Source organism: Alternaria postmessia (assembly GCF_024291825.1).
Source record: "Alternaria postmessia strain BMP 2775 chromosome Unknown scaffold_21, whole genome shotgun sequence".
Classification (NCBI taxonomy): domain Eukaryota; kingdom Fungi; phylum Ascomycota; class Dothideomycetes; order Pleosporales; family Pleosporaceae; genus Alternaria; species Alternaria postmessia.
The window spans coordinates 182,819-197,290 of NW_026260094.1; the positions used below are offsets into that span (position 1 = coordinate 182,819).

At 50.4% G+C, this 14,472-nt stretch overlaps 3 protein-coding genes across 3 annotated transcripts; 1 reads left to right on the top strand and 2 right to left on the bottom strand.

Annotated features, from left to right (window-relative positions):
* Positions 1-731: 731 nt before the first annotated feature.
* J4E82_004456 (uncharacterized protein) lies at positions 732-2,249 on the top strand (the record flags this gene model as incomplete). Its single annotated transcript, XM_051730735.1, has 3 exons — positions 732-896; positions 950-1,029; positions 1,079-2,249. 3 exons carry the CDS (start codon positions 732-734, stop codon positions 2,247-2,249), a joined length of 1,416 nt encoding a protein of 471 aa, XP_051589491.1.
* A 3,754-nt stretch (positions 2,250-6,003) lies between these two features.
* J4E82_004457 (uncharacterized protein) lies at positions 6,004-7,158 on the bottom strand (the record flags this gene model as incomplete). The annotated part of the gene is made up of 1 exon (XM_051730736.1): positions 6,004-7,158. One exon carries the CDS (start codon positions 7,156-7,158, stop codon positions 6,004-6,006), a length of 1,155 nt encoding a protein of 384 aa, XP_051589492.1.
* Positions 7,159-11,376: 4,218 nt separating this feature from the next.
* Positions 11,377-14,394, bottom strand: J4E82_004458 (uncharacterized protein; the record flags this gene model as incomplete). The annotated part of the gene is made up of 4 exons (XM_051730737.1): positions 11,377-12,286; positions 12,336-13,552; positions 13,600-13,949; positions 13,998-14,394. The coding sequence occupies 4 exons, from the start codon at positions 14,392-14,394 to the stop codon at positions 11,377-11,379; spliced, it is 2,874 nt and encodes a 957-aa protein (XP_051589493.1).
* Between the last annotated feature and the right edge of the window lie 78 nt (positions 14,395-14,472).

The following is a 14,472-nucleotide window of genomic DNA, read 5'->3' on the forward strand; positions in this document are numbered from 1 at the left end:
ACAGAGAAGTTGTCTGCATATCGTTTGCAGGGCTTTGATGACTGGAAAGCTAGGTATTGCAATCCTGAACCAATGCCACTGCAAGACGCAGAAAGGGTGTACCTCACAGGTGGGTCATTGGTACAGCCCTCGTGGATTTCTCCGTTCAATGCGGCTAGCCTTTCACTTACAACCGCAGCCCCAGGTCACCGAGCCTCATCGTGTACCGACCATGCGGCACGGTATCTGGTATGATCTCTTCCCTCGAGCAATGGTTGTGCTCAGTACCAAACCCTCCTACTACGCCATATCTGTCACACAAGTTTGCGAACGACCTGTTCAGCGAAGCTTTTGATACATTTTATTGGGGTAAAAAGCCTTATACTGGTACTAGCGAGCACGAATGCGCTCATGTGGTTCCGCAGCCTACCTAACGCGCTAGGCTTGATGGAGCATGATGTAAGTTCGCCGGTAAGCCTTAGCCCCCATGTGCCATCCAGAGCACGTCCGTCTGCAATGGCTGCAGCATTCCCTGTCCCTGCACGTTCAAGTCTCAGCTCAACGCCCAGTCTAGCTTGACAGCCATATGCAGCACAGATACGCCCACTGCACCATGATACCAACTGCGATCATTCCTGGATCCAACCTAGTTCAGACCGGAGCTCTCTTCTTGTCGTTCATTCTATATAATACATCTTTGTTCATACCTACTTGTGCGCTTCATCCTGCGGTCACACCATCTGTCATACACAATGTTCCACGCCTCTACTCAAGCATTCCCATCTCGTCAATCACGATCACCGCCGATAGATGACATGATCGCTGGACCCGAGATCACCATCATGTCTAATGGTTTAAACGGAGTGTCAAAAGCTCGGAAGATGAGAGCTTCTTGCGACGCCTGCTCCCGTGCTAAGGTATTCACTCCGCATTTTGGCAAAGTGACGATTATTTCTGACACTGTTTGCAGGTTAAATGCGACAAAGTGCGACCGACATGCCACCGATGCGGCACTATGAGCATCTGTTGCAACTACTCACCTTCCATGAGGTATGTCAACTATATTTCTGACTTGAGGCTCGAGCTCACGCATTCTCAGGTTGGGAAAACCTCGCAAGAACAGAAACTTCGATGGATCTATCAAGCGCGATATATCGCCCGCAGGCTCCTATGCACCTCTCGGAGCCAGAGTAGATCTGCTTCCACGTACTACATCGTACACGTATGAAAGTTCTCCGGAGCCGACAGACCCCTTCTATTTCGGTCCTCGTACCCCAGAATACCACTACCAGGATGCATTCGTGGGGAACACATTCGATGGTAGCCAATCTTCCAGATCTTCGGAAGGTATCAGCTCGCACTCAAATGTTTGGCCGAGCGGTGAACAAATGCTATTTGCACATCAGGCGGAGATGTTTGCTCCCGTACCACAGTATCCTCCATCACACGCGGCCTTTCATGGACATGCCCGATCAACCAGCGTGCAAAGCCAGCCTGAGATGCTGGCATCACTGGATCCAACCCAAACCTCGGCAGCTTTTGGTCATCAGTTTCTTGATGTGCTAGGACCAGATAATGCAAACCAAGAGAAGATAATGGCTTCGCCGCCGCCGATGATATCTTCCCCTCTACCGACACCACCAGCTTCCCACATCCTCATGAGGCACGATTGTACCCAGTTCGCCTTCCAGATACTATGCAGCCTATATGCTCCGCCTGAGACTCAGTCTGCTGCTGGAGACTTCAACTCGCTCGATAGTCTCCCTACATCGGGACCAGTACTCTCAACCAACACAGCGGCAGTGGACAGACTCTACACGCTATTGAGTTGCGAATGCTCATCGAACCCCCACTACTCAGCCACGATCAATCTAATCATCGTGAAAATACTATCTTGGTACCAAGCGATCGCTGGTAGTACTCAGCAAAACGAATGTTACTCCATGGAGACTCACGTGGATGCCTTGGCCCCTCGTCGTATGTTCAATGGCCTCTTGAGCTCCGAACACGAACACATCTATCAATCAAATCACATTCTGGCTGAGCTCTGCAGGGTGGAGAAGCTGATTGACAGATTTTCTGAGCGCTACTGCAACCCGGCCAATGCCGCCGAGACAGGCATCCATTGCGGCGTCTACGTGGCCATGGAGAAGTCGCTTCGAAGCTGCGTACGCGATACTTTTAGAATCACCATGTCAGCTGCGCCAGAGAACGTCAAGCGTCAGATGGCATCGCGGACCCAGAGCTGCTTACGCATGAACACAGTATGATCTACATGGCTGCATCTTCAGCGATTTGTAATTCCTTGTACTAGATGATAGAACTCCGCGCATGTACCCCACCAGCATATCTATTGGGAAGGCTCTAGCGATTGTCGTTTCCTTGCATCGTCCTCGGCCGCACTTCCTCCATCCCCGCCTAGTCTTCCGACGGCCTGTACGCACGCTCAGTTGCCAGTTCCTTGGAGGGCCTAGGCGGCCCAATAGAGCGGGTAGAGAGTGATGGTCGAAGGTTCCTCAGTGTATCTTCATTGGTGCATTTGTAATTTGTTACCTACCATGAGCCATGGCTTACTATCACGCGTAATGGAACATCTTTCAGCTAACTCGTTATGCGAGACCGCTTTGACAATCTCCGTTTGCGCATCTAGCTTCGGATTGCGTGCATCATCTCACCTGTGCCCCACCTACTGATTGCGCTCAGCACTACACCCAAGAATTACACATTTGCGAACTGACCTCCACTAGCGGAGACAACAGCGAAGAAATTTTCAGCGCACTAACGCTTATAGGGGAATGCTTTGTACAGGTTTATCCTATACTTCCATTGATTGAATCGATAGGTACCATAAATCAGCGCTGCCGACATGTTTCTTATCCCGACTGAAGCAGAACATTCACCATAAGCAAAACCAGGTATGTCGACTGCATCTCAATCGCGAGTCTATTACCCGTATCTCGGGTTCGCTTCTAAAACATGCGCATGGGGCACAAACAGGCTGCGCTGATTGATGAAGTCTGTGCATACTGGGCCGGGCGCTTGGGATGACAGGACCACTCTCTGTTGGTATCTTGCAAGATCGACATGGAGGACGATCGAGCAATTGTTAGCAATCATGAACATGGCATGTTGGCTCGCTAGAGATGCAACCCGTGACGGGTAGCTGATGTTGCGAACGTTCGTGATGGCAAGTGAGTATTTACATTGTAGGCTCGAAGCACGAGCAAGTCAGTCAAGTCAAATCACTGCACAACTATCACCTATCACTCTAGCAACTCTTTTCTCGCATTCTTCAAGCATAAAGTTCGGAATATCCACCACATCATCCCCACCACACCTCCCGCCCGCGCTTCCCGCCGAACACCCGCTCTTGACTCAAGCTCCCGCAGGATGCGTGGGAGGTTACGCGCCACCTAAACATAGGCGTAAGATAGCCCGCTGCCTTTTCACAAGTTTACACGCTTTCACCAATCGCGGAGGCGAGGACATGGGTGATTGTGTGGATCGCAGGAATGCAAGGATTAGCGGGGCCGTTCCTGTACCCGGTGTAGGAGTGGGGATTGGACTGGTGGCTTAGACACGCAGACGAACTAGTGCTGAGGCGCGTCAGCTATCGGTCCGGCTTAGCATGTTGTGAGGGTGCGGTGGTTTGTATATTATGGAGAGAGGGTAGGCTAGAGGGTTGGTGTTCGTGATCTGGAATGGTTCTGGGAAAAATGAATTGAAGATGTTGGAGTGGGGGAGCAACGGCGTGAAGCTATCCAGAGCCGGTTGTGATCGGTACGGGACTGTTGCGGCGGGCCGATGCCGCCCGGCACGCGCATAGCCACACGTACCTACATCTACCGACAGACTAGAGCGCCTAACGCCCACTTCTCCAATCCCTTAGGCCATCGTTTCCACGATGGATAAGACATATGACGCAACATGTTCTTTCCTCGTCGACCTACCTTGTCGTTTCTCTCACATCAGCCCCCGCCGACCATTACACCGGCACCCCGCTTCATTGGACGGGAGGCCTTGCAAAGTGATGCCCCAAAGCGGTGCGGGCACTGCCTACTTCGGCACATGAGCAGTGCAGGACCTGCCACAACCGGCTGGGCAAGGCGTTATGCGTGGGTGCTTACTGGTTAATTAGATTAACCGCATGTGTAGGATGTTTGCACGGCGGGAAAGATCATGGGCCAATAAGTTCTATAGATGGTTACAGGCAGGTTGACGAGTCACACGAAGCAACTCCGCCAGCCCCCGAATGGGTTTCTTTGCATGTTTGCAAATGCATCGCGGCGAAGCAAACGTCGATAGTTTACCACGAGCTTCAAATTTCCAAATATGCTAATAATGCGAAAGAACCCAGGTGCCTCGATCACTCCGCTGCGGTTTCTGGTCTTACTCAAACTTGCCCACTGTTCACTGAACTAGACGTCGGAGACTACTCCGCACGACGGCGTAGCGGCCCGCGCAAATACTTTGTTTCTGACTCATAGAGTTCATTAAACATCGCCCGTTAGGTGCCAGCTCTTGAAGCAACCAACGCACCCATCGCACCCATCGAGATGCAGTATCGTCTCGCACGCAGGTGTGGTAGCACGAGAGTCACCGCACTTTGAGCCATGTGGCTGCTTGTGCCATGGTGGTGCAAATTCCGATCCAACGGTGTGGGATATCATCGGTGAGCAGGAAGCAGGGCAAAGGTACAAGTAGCAAGGAAGTAGCTTCCGCGGCGAGAGAACTAAGGATCTAGCAATTCAGATACGTAGTTGGTGAAGAAGCTGAGCATACCACGCACTGATATATCTGCTGACGTAGCGGTCGCAGAGTCGGCTGCGCAAAGTGCTCATGATGACGCACTGCTCTGGAGTAACTCAGAGTGAAGAAAATGTACAAGCAAATCCCTTCGAAAGCGTAGTAGAATGTATGAAGACTGTCGATGGTTCTCGCTAGATTTGTATGCTAACGTAAGATTAGCGGCCATTACCACGTTGTAAGAGACAAAACGGACATCTTTATGCTGATTCATGCTTCGATTAGGCTGATAACAGTCTCTCACTTGTCAAAGCTGGCACGCAGTTCTTCTCTCGCGTGCTCATGGCTGACGGCATCCGGCGAATCATCCAACAGCTTCACACACCTGCACTCAGTATCATTGGAACCAACGATAAGGCCCTCATGCATTCGGCCTACGCTTTTACTGTGTATGCAAATCCTTTTGCTTCTGATAACGATCGGCAAGCAGCCAGAGTTGTACCTTCCACCATGCTTCAGAAAGCAAGTGCACCTATGTGGCACCCTTGCTTCGAATCTGAACGGATGACACCCTTCTCGCGTAGTTTGCTGAGTAATATCTGTTCAGAGTCCACAAGGATCTATTCCCGAATACCTCATTCAACTCGCTGTCCAGTCAATGACATACTGTGAACACGCCCAAGTACTGCACTCTCTCGCAGCGAAGAAGTTCTCTCATGACAAATGCCTCGCTGCGCTTTGATTGGAAATGCATCCTGCACTTCTGAGGCGTAGGTTCAGGTCAACCCGACGGGCATTATGGAACGATTCCAATCTGACCAGTGCCATGATAAGCCAGGTCAGCGGGGCTAGTACCAATCGCAGCCCGATTTTATTGATACCAATTCCATACAGCACGAACATCAACATAGAACTGATATTACTGCTGCACTATCTTCTATCCCATGAGCGGAGACTTCGAAGAATCGAGGTAAAGTCACGCAGTACAAAAGCTTGGACGTAAGAATATGCAGAAGACTTTCATCCCGGAAGTTACGTTGGCGAGACAATTGATCGACCACTCATATGCACATAGCATGACGGTCACTCCTCTTTGTAACGTGCCCATGCCTCATGCCAGTTCCACTCATCTGCCTAAATGTAGAACATACCTGTAAGTCAAAATCGCAATGGTATAGATCGAGAAGACTGGAAATGCAGAGGGAGTAAGGATTACAGCATACAAACATGAATACCAGAATCTACTCTACCACATTCCCACGAGTGTCCAGCAACTTCTTACGCAATCACAGGCACATTATCTGCCTCCCCGACGCTCGAATCGAAATTTCTAATGGCAATCTCCGCTTTCTCCTGTTGCATCTGCTGACCTGCGCCGGACGCGGCTTTCAGACCCTCGGCCATCGCTATCACTGCCTGCTTCATTACAACCATTGTATCGCCCGCGGCAAACACCCCTCTCACACTTGTCTCATTGAACTGACTTGTGACCTTGATATGTCCACCGATAGCTGGGTCCACCGTCTCAATACCCAGCTGCTCGATAAGATGCTGTGATCTATTCACAGTAGCTGGGCGATGCACAATGAAGCCCACAGTCACTGGATTGCCTGTATCGAACTCGATAGTTACACCCTCCTCATGTGAGGGTCCGTTGTTGATAAGACGCACGATCTTGCGGGAGTCGACTTTCGCGCCAACGCCTCGGGCGACCTTCAGCGCTCGCTGAACAGGAGGGTCGTCCGCAATAGCGCCGTTACTGAAAATGGTAAGCCTGTCATCGAATGCTCTGGCCATCTGGATGAGATTTGCTTGTGATGGATGCTTGAACTCGAGGATACCGATAGGAGTGCCACGCTGCTCGAAGCCGTCGCATGCTAGACATTGGTAGATGTGATGTGGCCAGTTCTCCTTGTAACCCGGAATGTCTGGTAAAACATCCTTTGAACCGGTTGCGAGGATGAGCTTCTTCCCAAGATAGGTCTTGTCGTTACTATCGCGGACTTCAAAGCCGTCGTATTTTTCTTCCCCGATTTGCTTTTTGGTAGCATGAGTAATCTTGCTTTGTTGGAACCAGACAGTGTCGTATCGAGATTCAATTTGTTCCCGAGCAGTGCGACGAAAACTATGTGGGTCATGGTGGTCTCTACTGGCGATAGTATGCATTTGCTTGATTCCCTCGTTACGGTATTCCTGGGAGTCAAACACTATTGCTGTGCCCCGAGTACGTGCGAAAAGCAGGGCGGCATTTAGTCCCGCAGGGCCTGCCCCAATGATCAGAAGATCCACCACGTGTGGTCGTAACGCAGCCATGGCTCTAGACTGAGATATGCGCTCCGATAGACAGATGAGGCAGTTCTTAGGCTGTCGCTGTGTAGAAGAGAAGAGACGAAGAATGAGCGCAGATGTCTGATATCGCTGGCACTCCACCATCTTATAACTGTTTGCTGCAGGCTATACTACTAGCTTTCAACGTGCCTTGCACTCGCGCGTCATTAACAACACTACAGATTACTATAGTAGCCCTAGTAAAGACCTTTGCTAGGAAACCTTTACTCTTAGAGCACGTTGCGAATCAGTCACGAGCCAAGGCTCTGGGCTAGTATTGCTCGGTCTTATTTCGTTACAGAATAAGCTTCTAAGAGAAGAGCTAGATCACTTTACTGCTAAGCGCATTTCGACAATGGATTAGTCAACTTCTGGATTTGATATCCTGACATGTCCGCGTCCGCCGGAACCCGACTGCATATTCGCGGTTACAAGTTACCTGCACCATTGCTACTAATCAGCAAGAACCCCAGATCCACGACTCATTCTTCAAATTATCATCCATGTTCCTGAACACAGTGTCTTCACGTACGCTCTGATTGCAGTTTAACGGCCGTGTGCAGTTTTTACTTTGCGCACGTTCGCATCGACCTGTTCGTGCCGTTACAAAACATCGTATTGGATGCCAACACATATTTCATTTCTATTTTGTTGTTGATGCTGGCTCCAACAGGATCTCTCCACCCAAACACGGCGTCGCACAGCCACCGTTCGATGTGCGTTAATCATACCTCAATACTGTCGGCCAGCTGAGTCATCGTCATCTCTCCTGTGTCTTCGGAGTACTCATCGTTCATTTACTGAAATAGCATTCCCTGCTCTGAGTCCTACTTCTTCCTGTTCATCCTCGCGAGAAAAGATACTGTCGGGTCAATTACCGGCTGACCAAATAAGGTAGCATTTAAGCTGCATACCATTGATTGCAATCATACAAAGCTGAATTCTGGCATCTGCATGTCAATCCCCGTGTCGATAAAACCATTCAAATATCGTGACCCTGCAAACCAGTCTTGTATCGAATTATGGCTTACACCCTCGGTGTCATAGCGCGTGCCTAATCCATCAGATCCTGATACGTTATCCACCTCAAGTTCTGGGACGTAGAAATCTTGTCCTTGGGTTGTCATACCTGGCGCATGTTCCGCCGTCGACCACATGGGGTCAGACACGAAGCCAAGAGCGCTCAGGTGCGGACCAAATTGTGCAATGGTATCAAGATCGATTGGGGCGTCTGCATTTATCGCATTGATGTATCCTTGTTCCGAGCTCGAGAACGATGGCATCTGGGCATTCTGACGCTCTTGGATCTTTGCCTGGATGTAGAAGCCAGCAACTTTAGAGAAGAGGAGACACATCTTGTACAGCTTTTCTGCACCTGCAGAGAATTCTCGACACGACTCGAGACTTGTGACGAAGTCTGCAAGAGACTTCAGATCTGTGGGATCAGTTTGCTGTATCGCATTGCTGAACAAGACCATGAACCTGATGGGGCTGGATTAGTGCATCGGTATGTAATCTTAGAGGTCGTCTTACGGGGTGAGTGGAGCCTGTAATGACGTTAGTGTGCTGAAAACGTTGAGGTACGTCATCAGAGTTCTTCGGTGCTAGACATACCTGGAGGATTGACCACTGAACGTATCCTGCCCATAACTCTGTGTTCTCACCAGTGTTGAATTTAGCATTACTTCGCATATGTGCTGTAAGCGCAGCTCGGGAAGATTCAAGACATTCTTGGCTGAAGGTGCTGTTGTCCAAGCTTGTTGCTCGCTGTATGAGTGCGCAGGTCGAGTAGTGCACTACAACGTCGGCATAGAGGAAGACGCCCTCTAAGCGACTGGAAACACCTAACACATATCAGTTGAAAGTTGTCATTGGCCTTCAGTGCAACTGACTTTGCGTATTCGTATCGGGCTCCAAAGCAACTTGGCCTTCATGCCGAAGTTTCCTGCGCTTGGACGGCACCTCAGTCTCGTTTAAGCTCAAATTCTCCTTCATGTCCATGATACTTCCTTGTCCTCGTTCACTCCAAGCCTTATTCATCGCTTCTACGAGAGCAGCGGCCGTCCGGGATCGCTCTTCGGACGGTTTGCGGAACGCAGCTGGACTGTAAAGTTTTTCGTAGATCTGCCCCGAGACCTTAGCCACCTTGACCCAGTAAATCAACTTGTCGCCTCCTTTAAAGCCATTGGGCGCTGTCTCCCTCATAGCGAGAAGAGGTAACGATACATCCCAATCATGGATTCGACTCACGCGGCCTAAGCGCAGTGATAGTTGCTTTTCAAACATGCACACAAACCAGAAAATGTGCATCTTAAATCTCTGTTCTTGTTTTGTATCATACTTCATCGTTTCGAATCGGTGGTAGCCTAGATTTTGGCATAATTCGGCGGCGTTGGAGACTAGAACCCAGGCAAGCGAGGGCCTACACTGCTGAATCGCGCAGGCTGTACCCACACAAAGAGCTGCAGCATGCTCATAGGTCGCTGAGTAGAACATGCCGAGTTGACTCAGGGCGATTTCCATATGTTTTTTGGCTGTGTTTGACCTGCGTTAGCCGATATAAAGGTAGTGAAGATGTGTGCGGCTTTACCCAGTAGAGCATACCTCAACACTGTCAGCGATGTTATCTCTGGGGAAAAGGTGACCTATCATAGCTACACATACTCTTTCAAGGTCTTCATATTGATACCACTCCATGGCGTCATCGAGAACCACGTGAAGAGGTTGAAAAGCACACCGTACGCTAGAAGACGGCGCGCAGTGCCGCATGTGGTTGGATGGAAATAGGCATCCTCAATGATCTCACACAATGTCTCCAACTTCAGCATTGAAGACAGATTAGCGAACATCAAGTTCGGTGCCTCTGTAAGAAAGTCAGCGGTTTCCTAGGTTATCTCGAAGAGGCTGAATGACTCAAAGCTTTGTCTAATACAGACGTTACAACCTCCCAAGGAGGCCGTCCTAGCGTTTCATCATCAACACTTGCAACGGAGCGGTCGAGCAAGGGTTGGTTTAGTGAAGTCGTTAAAGCTGTGTCATGGTTGTGTCGAGCGACCAACTCCTCCATTGCTGTCAATGCGGCTCTGACTTCTGCATTCTGACCCACTGATGGTGTTTCGCCCACTACCTGGACAAGTAAATTTCGGACATAGTCTGACTGCGTGTTGTTTCCAGTCTTGCCTTCGAAATGCGCAGGTGTCTCCACAGCCGGAACGACAATGCTGTCAAAAAGTCGGCTTTGCTGCGTCCTTATCTGGCTAACCGACTCTCCGGAAGCTGAAGGAGTCTGGTTGTTCTCTAATTTGGAGGCTATACTGGCAAGCGCGTGCTCGATGTTGGTAAGACGGTCGTCGAGGCCATCTATCTTCTTCTCACTGGACGAATTAAAAAAGTGCCCAAGGACGGGTTGGATGACATACTATTCTTGAGAAATATGAATTCGCCTATGCCCTTTTTCTGGAAGTGCCGTGGTTCTGCAGACTTGGCTCGTCAGCCACCACGTTGAACCCGTAAGACATACGGTCTGTTCATCGAACCAGGGTGCTTGGCCAACGACACAACTCATCGCAAAGATCAAGTGTGTGCTAGCATCTTCACTTACTACTCTTGTTCGCTCTACATTGCGAGCATGGCACCTGCCTATCGCATCGAATTTTCTTGGTTCTGCAGGAATCACACTTCGAGCGGGCCGTTAGGGCTGTAGCATCATATGGATGACCGATCGTACCGCACGTTTGCCTGTAGCCCCTTCAGGCAATTCATCCATGTCTCCATCCATATCCGCCGTTATAGAGGGTCAGTAGGAACCCCAAGTTACGCTGTTGACACGTGTACGTTGAGAGTGACAAACTAATTCCGGGACTTGAGTTCCAGGCCCGTGCAGGCCCAATGTAGACCCAAACCTTGGAACCCATGAGCCAGCGTGAATCTCCGGGGTCCGGCGGACCCGGCGACTCCGCGACACGCCGAAGGAGATTCTAGGCTTTTCGCGTCGCTGCGATGGAATAACATACTTCGATGACTGGAACATGATCTCGCCGACGATCGCTTCAATATCGATTATCTCATCTAGAACATGGGTATTCACTATTAAAGGGAAATGTTGGTGTTCTCGTCAGCACAGGTTCCCGCCGCGTCCGCCGGAACCCGACGCATCTCTTGACCACCTTTATACCGCATTATTCCATCTCATCCCATCTGTGTTCCATCTTGCATATCATATGCTATTACCACATCATCTCTCACCAGTTGCGTGAATCAGTAGTTGTAGATATAGTCAGTATATCCGCCAAGGTGGCCTTTGGGTCTTGGTACAAATCTGCTTCAAGGAAGCCTCTCGCAATTTGCTCCTAATTTCACATTAAACAGTACTCTCAGACGCATGATGTCACATACCGCTTCTTCGAGTTCCGCAGCTTCATCTTCTGGCATCTGACAACAGGCAGCCACAAGATCCTCACCTTGCATAGAAAGCAGTATGAGGTTCTCTGCACGTTGAACGATCTCTGGAGGAACGCCGTTCAAAGCCGCACAGCATGTACCAAAACTTGAAGTACTGCGGCCCTCGCGGAAGTTGTAGAGGTACGTTATCTGATCGCTGACTTCCGAAGCTTCGACATCGATGCGTACCTCCATGTGGCCGAAGGCAAGCGCAGGCCTAGGCTTGAGTAGGCCCATCTCGAATATTTCGTGGAAATGCGTGGCACCTATCACTTTTGGCCGCTCGGAGCCTAAGCTCAGTAAGTGTTCCATGACTGCGCATGCTAGACCGGCTCCATCACTGGACTCAGTCCCCTTGCCAAACTCGTCTATAATGAGTAAGCTTCGGCGAGTAGCTAGACTCAGTGCGAGTGATATCTGCTGGAGATCTATCATGAAGGCACTCTGGGCACGAGATACTGTTTCGCGGGTCGTGACTCTAGATAGGATCTTGTCTGTCAGTCCGATCTTTGCGCTGTCTGCAGGAACGAAGCTTCCGATATGCGCCATGTATACGATGAGGGCGACTTGTTTGAGGTAGACGCTTTTGCCCGAGTAGTTAGGTCCAGTTAGAACGAGCATACTTGGGCTGTTCTTGTGCTCGTATGCAAGGCGAGCTGCAGAGCTGGTGAGTGTTTGAGTCCTGGTGCCGCAGTTCCCATCGGCTTCTTCAAAGCTTCTATCACCCTCGCCGCCTCTCAAGTATGTATTGTTCGCGACGAAAGATGGTACAGTAAGTTCTTGCAGTATGTGCCTGCACCAAAGTCAGCAGTTATGCCTTAAGTGTGGAAAAGTAGACTCACCGACCCCCTTCGATGCGTACGACATTCTCGCGTGTCATACGAGGGCGACAGAGCTTGTAGATCTTCGCGCCTTGCGCCAAGGCTAGCAGACTATCCAGCTCTCCGCATATGTCCGAACAGGATGTCAACAGTTCTTCATATTGCAGCAAGAACTGAGCGAGCTCATGGCTGATCTCAATCTCGCGGTCCGAGATGATACCGTAAACGTCACCGAAGTGATCATCCATTTCTCGCGTTTCGCTGTTCTTGAAGTAGACTTGCTCTTCGGTAGAGAACATCCTCTCCCAAGGACTGTCGAAAGTACCGTCATAGACCGCGTTCCCGGTCACTTGATCAATGGGGGTAGTGCAGAGAAAGCCGACCTGCGGGAAGTAGATGACATTCAGCGTAGCTCTGATGTCAGAAGGCATCTTTTCGGACAGCTTCCGCGCAACTCGATTGAGGAAGTCGTCGAGACTGTCCAAAGTGTGCTTCATCTGGTCCAGCTCCTCGTTAACCCCTGGTAGGATGATGGTGCGACCTTCCTCTGTCGAGCGTTCCAAGTCAATGGTCTCGCTGATCCTCCTTCCGATCTGAGCCAGATGGTACCCTTCAAATTGCTCAATCACCTTGTTCCTAATTGCCAAAGTCTCTCCACGGATTATATCCAGCAGCGTGTCCTTGAGCTTGAGTGCATAGAATACGAACGCTCGGATTGCTGTCCATATGCTTTTGGAGAAGCCTCTAGCCCCTTTTGTCGAACCACCCACACCTTTTCTCAGATTCACCATCATGACACGCATGTTGCCAACACTCTTCAAACTTTGTACGAGACTCTGTAGCGGAGGATCGTTGTCTGGGCGGGTGAAGACCTCGAGAGCGCTCAACCTTTCGTTGATCACATCGAGGTTGAGGCTAGGACGAAGGAACTGCTGCCGAAGTAGGAATCTTCCTTGCGGCGTCCGCGCTAGGTGGTGGAATAGACCATACACAGACAGGCCCTCTTTTTCACCAGATCTGGTTTTGGTGGGCCCTTTATTGTGCGAATGCGGATGGGATTCGGCACCCATGATCTGTAGAGAGTGAAGTGTGTCTGCGTTGATGAACATCGTCTCTCGTAGACTGAACATCTCCAAAGTTGCGATACGGAACACCAAGTATGCTGCATGGTCACCTGGAAGGTATGCAACAGCGCGTCGACGTTGAAGATACGATACGAGTGCTCCGGCGCAGCCAACCTACTTAGTATTAGTGGCGTGGATTCCTGCGAGGAACGGAATATTACTGTGGAACGACTTTCAAGGTCGACCCAACCTGCGAGCCGGAGCAGTTGACCTTGTTGACCTATCGTCCCCTCTTCATCCAAGTGATCCATGGGAACGATCTCTCCCGGAACTCTGAAGCTGACGCGAGTACCATGTTCCAGGCCTAGGCGCAGACTGACGAGCTTGTTTTTCCCAACCTCGTAAGAGAACTCATTTGGTGGTCTCACCTCTAAGATGAATGGAAGGCGAAATTGATCATTGTCACTATGTGCGTAGTCGGCATTCGCAGCCTCTGGATCAAAGCGCTCAATCAGCTTGTCGTCAATCTTTGTCGATACCAGAATCACTGTTGGCTCGATGAATGTTCTTACTGTGGTTTCGTTAGTAGCCCGCCTACGTTCAGTATCGAAGAACATACGGGCTTCGATGACATCAACATCTCCACACTGAATGTCTTCCATGAAGTACAGCTTCTCGTCTCTTGCGACATAGTAACAACATCCCACCGTACCACGCGGCGTCAGATCAACGGCCATGATAACCTCGATCAATGTATCATCATTCTCTTCGGCTTCGTTACGAGCTTCGGAAGGCGTGTCCGTCGACGTGTCCAGAAAAGGTCCTCTTCGGACCTGTTCGCGAGGCCTGCTCGGACCAGAGGGCACATTGGAAGCGGCACGCTTGGAGGAAGCCCGCGAACTGCTGGTGGAAGTGGGCGTGCGACTGATCTGACTACTGCGATTGCCGCGAGAAGAAGCGCTACTGCGACTACCTTGATGCCGATGCGGAGGCCTGGTAGTATGATTGCGCGCCATCACCTTGATCGAGGATGGTGATTTTGCTGGTCACAGTACTTTGGTGAGGTGAGAGAACAGTGAATGAAGTGAGTTGAG